Source organism: Ruditapes philippinarum, unplaced genomic scaffold (assembly GCF_026571515.1).
Source record: "Ruditapes philippinarum isolate M1 unplaced genomic scaffold, ASM2657151v2 ctg11566_1_1_1_1, whole genome shotgun sequence".
In the NCBI taxonomy this organism is placed as follows: Eukaryota; Metazoa; Mollusca; class Bivalvia; order Venerida; family Veneridae; genus Ruditapes; species Ruditapes philippinarum.
In genome coordinates, this window is record NW_026856584.1 from 1 (window position 1) to 11,944 (window position 11,944).

An 11,944-nucleotide genomic window follows, 5' to 3' on the forward strand; every position below is an offset into this window, starting at 1 on the left:
ATCACATGGTTTACAGATACTCGGATGCATCCACTTGTATCTGAAATGAAAACAAAAATAAATGGATTAATGTTCTAGTGCACAAGATAAAATCTAATAAAACAATTACAAAATTAATACATGTATCCCGTATTATTACTATCTGCACATTCAATTGTTATGTTACCATTTGCAACAACAGAGACTGAAACTTTGACTGCCCGCAATTAGGAAGGACTTTTACATGGTAACATTATGTACACAACTTGTATGACTTTTTATACCGCATGCATTCATGTATTGTTTAATTATCCATAAATAACTGCAATAAAATAAATGTGTTGTTCGATCTCTACCGCTAATGACACTTAATATTATACATCAAAATCTATGTTTAGTTGTGATGAAATGTTTACGTGACAATCTTTTTTCATGTTTATTACGTAGGGAAATGATCTTTGCTTTGTGTAAATCTGAAATAAAACTACCACACAACCGGTATCTCTGGTTAGAAAAACAATATTTTAAAGACAAATACGATTGTTATCCAGAGGTTTTGCTCTACAAGTGTTAAATTAATTATTAAGTGTTTTTTTTTAACATGAATAATTAAAACTATTGCTTTTACGCGGGTCTTTTGATAGAGATAAGACTGTATGAACTAAAATCCTCTTTTCATTTTTTCCTTAGTAAGATAAACTGACCGGGTTTGGTTGGCTCTGACAATTCATTGATTGATCTCGCAATGGCATCTGATGTCTTGCCAAGGAAGTTAATGTTATCATCAGTGAGCATTGTAGCTAGATCGTCACAAGGATGGTGATAACAGTTCACCATATCTCCACGGAAATTTCCTGTATAAAGAAATCATTTCACTAGAATATAAACAAATTGCGATACTAATTCAGCATTCCACCATATATCCCCTAAAATTTGCTGTATAAAGAAAGCGTTGCACAATTATAAAATAAAAAGTGTGATGCCGATACTGATATGGTTCTTTTTCATATAGAACAAGCATTGTGACATTGTACATAAGACTTTCTTCGTATTGCCTTTGAAAGGGTATATTTTACTTCTTCAAGTAAACATTGCAGACATACACATGTCATCTGATCGTGATCTTACCGTACCGTAGTCAGCATTTGGTTAATATTTGCCAGTACAAATTTGGAATATTTCAGTACAGCGATGAATAGTCTTGTCCTGATTAAAAGAACAAATCAATTAATCAATTTAATATATTTAGTGAGTTGAGGGTTAAAAGTCATCTAAACATAGTAGGTCTGTGAATTTAAAAGCGGCGTCATTAAACGAATAAGCGAACAAAAACATTCTGCATCATGTTTCAAAGTACATTTTATTTCCAATAAATGTGACCATGTGAGTTTTTAATTTACAATTACATTGTAGTTATATAACATACCCGAATCTGTCAAAAATATTGCTGGTATATTGTCAAGCCAGAAGTTTCTGTGGTCACTACGGAAGAAATTTCCGAAAGAATCCATCAAGGTCTGATTCAGGGAACTTACATCTACAAATGGTAAAGGAAACGATTCTATTTCAAACTGAGGGCGTTTCTCAGCTGCCCAGGACTTTGTCATTGAAGTTGCCAGTGAGTCATCGACGGTTCTGCGATATATCATAGCTAGAAAATCACCTTGGAAATTGTCAGACTTCATACTTTCGAACGACTTTGGAAATAGTTGATGAAACTGAAAGTTTGAAATAGTAATTTGTATATTTACAATATGAAACAAAGATTGCCATTCTATTTATTAAAAAAAGAATTAAGACAACAGTGTACATTTAAATTTGACATTGTTGAAAAAGTTTTAGTTATTTGCAGTTTATGTAAATACGCGGAAAGTCCGAGCCCGCGACGACAGAAGCGCTAAGGATAACATGTATGACCTGTATAAGTTAAATCGAAATCACATTAAAATTAATAAAAAACATATGTCAGTATAACAAGTTTGAGAAAAAGCCTCAAGTTAGCAGGGTGCCGCCATTTTGAAATTTCTAAATTTGTTGCAAAGCATGACACGAGTTTAAAAGTGAATAACAGTGATCCTACTTCTCGTGGCGGAACTAACACTCCTACTTTGAATAAGAAAGTAATACTTGAACTTACAGTAGCTGCTGCTCCATCAGGTAATTTCTGAGAATTACTGGACGTATTATACTCCATAACAGTATCCAAAATAATTATTCCATGCGGTTGTACGGACCGGGCCGCTTTACCATAATTCTTGTCAAGCCATGGATTCAGCCAATGCAGGATAAAAACTTCGCTTCCTATATAACCTGTAAAAACAAACCGAAATCAGCAAATGTATAGCATGATGATATTATATGGAAGCTATGTAAAATTGATGTCAAACATACGTATTAATTAATGATCTTGCTAATTCACCCTGACAGTCAACAGAGCACTGCACCGCTATTTCCGTGTCGGATCAGCCAAAATTTACAATTTTGTTTCACCAGAATCTATACATTTTGAAGATTAAGGAATACAATATCTGAGCTACTAACAGTACAGGACCTGGTCAAACTCCACCGATATGCAGGTTCGCCTTACTGTAATATACAATTTTCAAAGGCTGGTCACCTTTGGTAAATGTTTGATTATACTATTTGACACTCTCTAAAACAAAGAAAAAATTCCATAACAAAAGAAGAGTGAGTCTGTAATAAAAAATCATCATTGCTTGAGGAGATTTTAAGTATTGTATAAGAGAAATGTTTGTGAATAGATAAACAAGTCAACGGTTTTATCGAATAGGAGCCAGAGTACCAAATCAGAAAAATAACCTTATTATATACATAACGTATATGCGACCAAATTACGAAACGATACAAGAGTGGTAAAACTAACGACTAAATGTACATGTACATTGGACGCATTTTTTTGATAGCTCAAAGATTATAATGTATGTACATGTATACATTTATTTTACACTTTAATATTTATATTTAGATAACACAAATCAACTATTGTCACATACTACAATGTTTAATTATAAATTATTTTGCGATTTAATTCATATATTTGAATATTTATTAACAGTAAATAAAGTGAACAAAACATCTTCGATTCCAAAACGTTCAGATTTACATCAACGTTCAGCTTATTTTACCTTGTTCTTCTAAGTCGAAAGACACAAATATAATTGTGTTTTTGCGCTTCACTCCTTGTTTGTTTTGGGCTGTCAGTTGCTTAGCAACATCCAACATGGCGGCTACACCGGCACCGTTATCATCAACCCCTGCAAATTAAACAAGCAACAAACTGACTTATGCACCAGTCATAAAACCGATTTGTACATAATTTTACCTCCTTTAACAAAAGTGGCAGCCATTTTGGGCATAAAACTAATAAAAAATGGAAAATGAAATACACGTACACACGCTTGATTAAGATGAATTGTCAGATTCTTTCACAAATGTCGGTGTTTTCATAATACAGTACTAGTATCTAAAATATTTATCTCATTTTTGATGAAGATGATAAAATTGTAACCGATTTTGATCTTATCTTATGCATAGAATAATTATGTTGAAAACGACCATCAAAATGGCGACCAGGGAACGTAATACTTGCTATATGAAAAACATCTATAATTGTTACACTGTCCCATCCTTGGAATACAGCATTGACTTCAGTTATGACCCTTTTATTCTTTCCATACAGACAAAAAGCAGCTCGTACATAACAAACAAACGTGTTAAAATGTAATTCATCCGATTATTTATTTCTATAAACAATTAAATAAAATTGAGCCGCGTCATGACAAAACCAACATAATGGGTTTGCGACCAGCATGGATCCGGACCATCCGCGCAGTCTGATCAGGATCCATGCTGTTCGCTATCAGTTTCTTTACTTGTTATAGGGTTTGTAAGCGAACAGCATGGATCCTGATCAGACTGCGCGGATGCGCAGGCTGGTCTGGATCCATGCTGGTCGCAAACCCATTCATGATTATTCCGTCCTTTTCTACATCAGCTAAATGTATTTGTATAATTAATGTATTTCTCATACAATATCATACATTTGTACTTCTTTATAGGAAAGGTTAAAATAAAGAATATCAATCGACAATGCTAATTTATATAAAATACGATTATTACCTTTCGTTTGAGCTACTGTGTCATAGTGCGCACCAAGTCCGATAATCTTATCATTTACCTTTCCAAAGTTTGTGCCCTTTAGAATACCAACGACATTTGCAAAAGGTACCTAAAAATATTATAATTTAATTTCTGCTAGATCGTTTTGTACGCATGATTTAAAATGTATAAAGTGGAATCGGTTATTATTTTGTGTTTTAACCACTAAATATTCATAGACAAACAAGAATCCTAGAGTTAAGTGTAAAGGCTTGTTTATAATATATCACATATATAATGTTGAGGACCTTCTTAATTCTAAATATGGATCGCCATTTGAACGCTTAACGAACGCTGATAAGAAATGATAAGTTACAAAATGATAAAATACAAAACAATAACGATTTTCAGAAAACGATTTTGGTTATTAAGGCACAACAATATTTGCTTAACGACCCACCAGGAGTAAACTATTTCGGAAAAGCATTAAAAGAGATGATAACGCGGAAATTTTCCGAAAACAAACTTTGTTTTCAGGTTGATATATTTGTTTACAAAAGTAAAGTTAACCATTAACATCATTCGTTTTTAAGGAAATATAAAATATAATAATATCTGTAGTTTTCTGAAAACGATTGTTGGAAAATGGGCGAGCAGGAGATTATTTCATATAAGATAAAAGTCTCTTTTTAGAAAATACGATTGTGAGGAATTGTGAACTCTACTGACTCGAAAAATATAACGCTTTTTAAGTGTTTTTGTGATATTTATTTGTTTATTTCGTTCATTTATTTCAAAAACATAAACTAAGACGCAAAGCTGCCCATTAACGTCTTTAATGCACACAAATATACCTGCAAGGACAATTGCCTTCTGATATAAGCCAATATTTTTTGTTGGAATTGGTTCTTTACTTATTAATAATATAATATAAAACTAACATCATATCTTAACATGCTTTTCAATAGGCAGAATTTCCCTAACGGCTCGGGTTATATTTACAAACAGCCGTTTATATAGGGCCATATTTATAACTAATAATATAACCTGGTAAAATCTTTAAAACTAATATTTTAACGGCTCGGGTAATTATTACCTAAAACCGAGGTTTATACCGAAATATACAGCCTGTCAGACATAGAGGGTTTTGAATGAGGGTGGTATCAATACTGAATTTTTTGAACGAGTTCAATAAAATAATGTTATGCGAGCCTTTGGCGAACAAAATATTATTTTATTTAACGAGTTCAATAGATTCAGTAATATAATACAACGAAAATAATTACCTAAAGACTTAAGACTTAAGACTGTGTAAAGTGCAAACAAATCATTTTTATTGGCGTGTCTATAGTGTAACGCTAGCATATAGCGCGTCTTTACACTATGTTTATGTGAACAAAACTAACGTCTGCTTTACCGTGCAATACCATTTATCGGCACGGGTATGTGATAAATCTTTATACATGTAACTAACAGTAAATTAGCCAAAAAAGGGAGTTTTTGACAGTTTATTTGACTGTTTGCCATATAACTTTATAACTTTGAATTCAAGATATATAACCTCTTGATAAGTAATATCATATTTCAAAAATATGTCCTATCACAAGCAAGCGATAAAATAAAACCACTGATACTTACTGTAGATAGTTTGGTGTAACTGAAGGTATGATAGGAGGTTTCAAGCCCGAATCTTTTAAACTCGTTGTATATGAATTCCTTTGAGGCCACTTTGTTAGTATTGTTGATCACATGGTGGCGATTTTCTGAGAAGTGTTTGGTAATTGTTGATCTCAAGTAATCAATGTCCGCTGCGTAAATCACGTGACCTATAAAGTAAGCAGAAAAGAAATAGCATCATCATTATGCATATCTGGCAATTATTCATTTTCTAGAGATATCGATCATTCGTGGAATAACGCAGAAGGATTTTTTATGCAAATACGGACTAACAGATTACTAAGTGCGTAGATAGTATTGAACGAAAGACTAGTAAGATTGTAAGATTTTGCAAGTGTCGAAAAACAAACACGAAAGACAAACACGTGATAGCTTAACCCACACCTTACACTATATCGACATGTGATTAACAAGAAACAGATTCGAGATTACAGAATATTAACGCTTGAAATAACGCACAAAAGGTGCTGATGATTCCAATCTTCAATCATTTTATGTAATTCAATCATTTGATATAAGTATGTATATTCATGTATATTGTCATATGTAGAACTGTGTTATTTTACGTTATATAAATATCTTAGTTTCATTAGATTCTGACACAGTCTATATTTTCATTAACGGGATTTTAAAATTATTGCACTTAATTATGAAGAACAAGTTTTTACTTCATAAAGATTTGCCATAACTCATTATATATAGCTCTGTTGTATTACTTTAACTATATTTAGACTTGTCACATAATATGATCAATTGTTATTACGTACTCCATCTAGTCAATTAGGTATCTCCTTAAACAATAAGTTTATACTTTAAAGTTCCTTAGCAATCCATATTTTTTTATTCTTAAGAAATATCAAACGCACTTCAATTATGTTTCAATAATGCACTTAGAGCAAATTATGTGTTAAATCCAAGGGTATAAAGTGAGTGAATGGGTGAAGATCAAAATAAGTTTTTATTTTGCCATAATTCCTTTTAATTTAATAATTAAGTTCACATAAACAATAGATAACGCACAGATCCAAACAAAATTTCTGTGAATATCCATTAGAGTTTACCTATAACGCTTAGTTTATAAAAAGAGTGGGGCAGTCTTTTTATATTTTAGGCAGATTTATAATGTTTTCCTAAACATTTTCCAATATCAATTAATGGTCAAACACCATTTTGACAGTCAATCTTTTGAAATATAAAGTCAATTCAGCTCAACTTGACTATGAAAATATGAGCATAATGTCACTTTAAGCAACTAAAAAGGGTAACGATGATTATGCAGTAATGTGTCGCAAAGGTAGCAAAACGTAAACAAAGTGGTATTTTGACTTCTATACACAATAGTCATTCAATATAATTATACCACTTGCCAAAAGAGCATAAGATTTATAATATAGTTTATCTGTATGACAAATGAATATTTTTTAAAACTGTAACAAGATACCAAACTAAAATGCCTTTATGAAATAGAAAATATTGCTTTTTGAGGCATAATGGGCCTTTAATAATATAATGCTATTCTATTACTTTATTAAGATCGTGTAGAGAATTTCAAATTTTATAGATCTACTGTGCGCTAATATAATTATATTTATTTTTCCAAATTATCATTAAAAAAATTTTTTAAAGAATGGAAACATGTGCACTTACATAAAAGAAATGAAAGTCCGAGCAAACACCACATCATTATATGTTCAAAGTATATAAACCATAAAGTTAAGCTATTAGTGACGCTTATTCTGTAGGACACTTGAACAATATGGGCACTTCGACAATTATACTAAATGCCACCAGTATTATCTGAACTCTTTTCAATGGCAGCCAGCAATTTCCGTTTAAACATTGACCTTAAAATTGTTTCAGTTTGATAAAAGTGTGCAAATTATAATACTACGTGACTACGCTAAAAGCATTTTCGAAAAATAAGAAGGGATAAAAATTACATACATTTTTTTGTATTTACAAATACGTGAACACGTGAACGGCAAAAATGGTAATGCAATAAAAATAAGACAAATTAGTGATTGCGTTTAGAAAATCGCAATATTTTCTGGGAAAAAAAGAAGTAATAGAGTAAACAAGCAAACGAAGACACACAGAAATCATTTTATAAGAAATAGAAGAAACAATAAGAAATAGAATAAACAATGCAATCGCTTTATAAACAAGAGGGCCATGATGGCCCTGAGGTCGCTCACCTGTATATAGGCCTCCGCCCCCCACCCCCCAGGGCCAATTTTAACCCAAGGGCTTTTATTTGAACAAACTTGGTAGACACCAATAAGATGCTTCATGCTAAACATCTAAGCTCTGGCTCAATGGGTTTTTTCAAAGAAGATTTTTTAAGTTATTACTATACACATATAGTTAAAAACAATGACACCCCTGGGGCGGGGCCAGTTTTGACCCAAGGGCATTTATTTTATCAAACTTTGTAGACACTCACTAGAAGATGTTTCATGCTTAACATCTAAACTCTAGCTATTTGGGTTTTTTCAAAGAAGATTTTTTAAGTTTTTACTATACACATATAAGGAAAACAATGACCGCCGGGCGGGGCCAATTTTGACCCCAGGGCTTTTATTTGAACAAAGTTTGTAGACACTCACTGGAAGATATTTCATGCTCTATATCTAAACTCTAGCTATTTGGGATTTTTCAAAGAAGATTTTTTAAGTTTTTGCTATACACATATAAGGAAAATCAATGACCCCCGGGGCGGGGCCAATTTTGACCCCAGGGCTTTTATTTGAACAAACTTGGAAGACACCTATTAGAACATGTTTCATGCTAAATATCTTAGCTCTTAGACTAGCTCTTTGAGTTCTTTAAAAGAAGATTTTTTAAGTTTTTGCTATACACATACAAATGTATAAGGAAAATCAATGACCCCCGGGGCGGGGCCAATTTTGACCCCAGGGCTTTTATTTGATTAAACTTGGTAGACACCCATTAGAACAGGTTTCATGCTAAATATCTTAGCTCTAGCTCTTTGGGTTCTTTAAAAGAAAATTTTCAAAGTTTTTACTATATGCATATAGGGAAAATCAATGACCCCCTGGGGCGGGGCCAATTTTGACCCAAGGGCTTTTATTTGAACAAACTTGGTAGACACTCAATAGAAGATGATTCATGTCAAATATCTAAGCTCTAGCTCTTAGGGTTTTTTAAAAGAAGATATTTAAAGTTTTTTCTTTCGGTTGCCATGGCAACCAGAGTTCTGCATAGAATTAAATTCTTTGAACAATTTTTAAAGGTGACCACCAAAGGAACATTCCTGTGAAGTTTGGATGAAATTGGCTTATTGGTTTATGAGGAGATGTCATTTAAAGTAAAAGTTTACGGACGGACGGACGGACGCCGGACGAAAAGTGATCACAAAAGCTCACCCTGTCACTTTGTGACAGTTGAGCTAATAAACGAAGAGACATTGCAATCATTTTAAAAATAAACGAAAAGAAAGTAAAATCATTTTATAAGCAAATCGATAGACAATGCAACCACTTTATAAGCAAACGAAGTGGCAGTACATTGTAGTATCACTTTATAAACAAACGAAGGAACAGTGCAATCATTTTTAAGTAAACGAAAAGTTGATACAATATGTTTACAAACACCTTTACTTCCAATTATAATATCATAATCATATTGCAAGCTTACATGATCAAATTTGTATCATTATTTTCACAGGAAGTATATGTGTTCTACACATGAAGTAGATGTGTTCTACACAGTGGATATTGCCTACCATCTGATTCAGCACTTCTTACACCAACCTCACGGCTTTGAATACGAGTTTGCCTTATAGAAAACTACTTAAGATTTAAAGCTACATGCCTCCAGATGAGTCAAAATATTTCAATGAAATCAAACTTAAGAAAAATGTACTAAAATTTTAGGAAATGTAAAAAGATTCAAGATTCAAGTAATATTTTAAAGGTTCTGTGCGATAAATGACTGATTTTTCAGTATTTACAACTATATTTCTACTGCGTTACTAACGCAGTAAGGGCTATTTATGCATATTTTGACCACAATTTAGTAATTTACGCGGGTTGTATGTGGCATTGAAAATTTGCAAAATGTTTCCATTTGCTTAACATTCAGATACATTTTCAAATTTTCATGAAAATTAGCATGAATCTGGAGGCGTGCTGCTCTAAAGATTGCTTTCAAAGCCGTTATGTGTGTTGGTATTTAATATCTTAGCATAAGTTAAATGACAGTGTATTTCGTTATTTGCACTTGATAACCACCATTCTGGAAGCGCAATTTTTATTTAGCGATAAAATCACGGTTTTAAGCTTATAGTTATCATTATTATTGTACACATTTTTACCAGTTGACGATAATTCGGGTTTGGTTTGTTTGTTTGATTTGGGTTTTACGTCACATCGACACAGTATAGGTCATTTGACGTTCCAGCTTTACTGGTGGAGGAAGACATCAGGTGCCCCTGCGGGCATTTTTTCAGGCACGAACGGGCACCTGAGTAGAACCACCGACGTTCCGTAAGCTAGCTGGATAGCTTCCTCACATGAAATAATCCAACGTCCCTGTCGGGATTCGAACCCACAGTGGTGAGGGGCAAGTGGTTTGAAGTCAACGACCGTAACCACTCGGCCACGGACGCCCCTTTGGTTTGGTTTTAATAATATTTTAATTGTTTCTAATTGTCAGATATATTTCTCTATCTTAGTTTTTACCGAAATGGATTTTATTTTCATGTGGATATCAACAAATTAAATTCGTTGCTCATTACTATTAAAAACACTGATTTTGTTTACATCTGAAGTTCTGAAGCCTGGTATTTGTGTTGACTATTCGAGGTGATTATTGATAATAGTCGAGGTGTTACGATTGTCACTGTCATTACCTACCGGCTCCTTTGTTAAAAGCGGTCTAGTAAATCACTTACCGACCGGTTAACAGGTCTGCAAATAGATACCGACCGGTTATTGTTTCATTGTTCTCTATACAATAAAAATATGTGAAGTCGAGAAACTCGTGCATTAAAGTACACAATATTCACCGTAAAATAACGCTGAATTGTGGGGGGGGGGGGGGGTAATGACCACTTTAAATAGGAAAAAGGGTCGATATATATTTTAAAGATTAATCGAAATAAATTAAAGCATAAGGCTGAAAGTACCCTCTTTACTTATATTCCAGATTATTTGTGAGAAAAACGAACTGGCTACTGTTCTGGCGTTGAAGTTTTGTGTTTCGCCGATATTACAACGGGCAAAAAAAGATACCTCTTACAAAAGAAATGAATCATTTGGGTGTTCTTATCTTATATTGCGTGGGGATAAATCTAAAAAGTTTTAAGTGATATAGTATCAACATTCAAATATGATGAATAATAATATTCTGTTCTAGAACAATTTATTATTTGCTACATTAATGTAAGTCGTATCAGATTGATATAACAATTCATTTATCTTACACTTGCTGACGACGTTCATATATAATTCTCTTTCCTTTTTTTTAGATTTATAACTAAATAGTATCAATTCATAAACATCATTATTTATTGTATTACAGACCTTCTATTATAGATAAATTTACTTTAACCCACTAAAATAGCTGTATGTGTTTAGAAGTACCAATTATTTTACTACTTGCTATACAAGATTTAAAAACGATAATAAGTCAACTTATTAAATATTTCGTTGCAACTGAAAATACAAATGACTACTTACATAACGAAAGAGAAGCGAAGACAATAAATCCTTGCCAAATACACATTGTTATAATGTTGTTTAACCACATCCAGAGTGTGTCTGACTATCGTTATATTAAAATGTACATTTAACATGTATGTGTAAGAGACAAAGCTGTAAACAGATATAGTAGTTCGTGATTACTCATGCATTTAGTCGGTTAAATATTTATGTGGTATCCTGTGCATTTGTAAACTTAATGAGAACGTTTGCGGTATTGAATTTCTGAAAATCTGTTTTCTGAAAAAGCTTTGACCTTTTTACATTTAATGACACAAGATAAAATTTTGGGGATATTTTGGCATTTACAAACCATATCAATACAATATTTTTATCTTTCTACCCGATTAAAATTCAGCTATTGACGCGTATAAAATTCCACAGTAAACTATTTTCGGAAAATGACCTCTTTTTATGTAACGTAATTGAAGAGTTTCGGCGGACAC

General features: G+C 32.6%; 1 protein-coding gene across 1 annotated transcript; it reads right to left on the bottom strand.

Annotated features, from left to right (window-relative positions):
- Nucleotides 1-14: 14 nt before the first annotated feature.
- Nucleotides 15-11,634, bottom strand: LOC132747051 (uncharacterized protein YfbL-like; the record flags this gene model as incomplete). The annotated part of the gene is given in 8 exon segments (XM_060736361.1): nucleotides 15-40; nucleotides 684-833; nucleotides 1,406-1,697; nucleotides 2,117-2,289; nucleotides 3,126-3,254; nucleotides 4,120-4,228; nucleotides 5,737-5,924; nucleotides 11,478-11,634. Coding segments are annotated over 8 exon segments (1,137 nt in total), but the record flags the coding sequence as incomplete, so codon positions are not given.
- Between the last annotated feature and the right edge of the window lie 310 nt (nucleotides 11,635-11,944).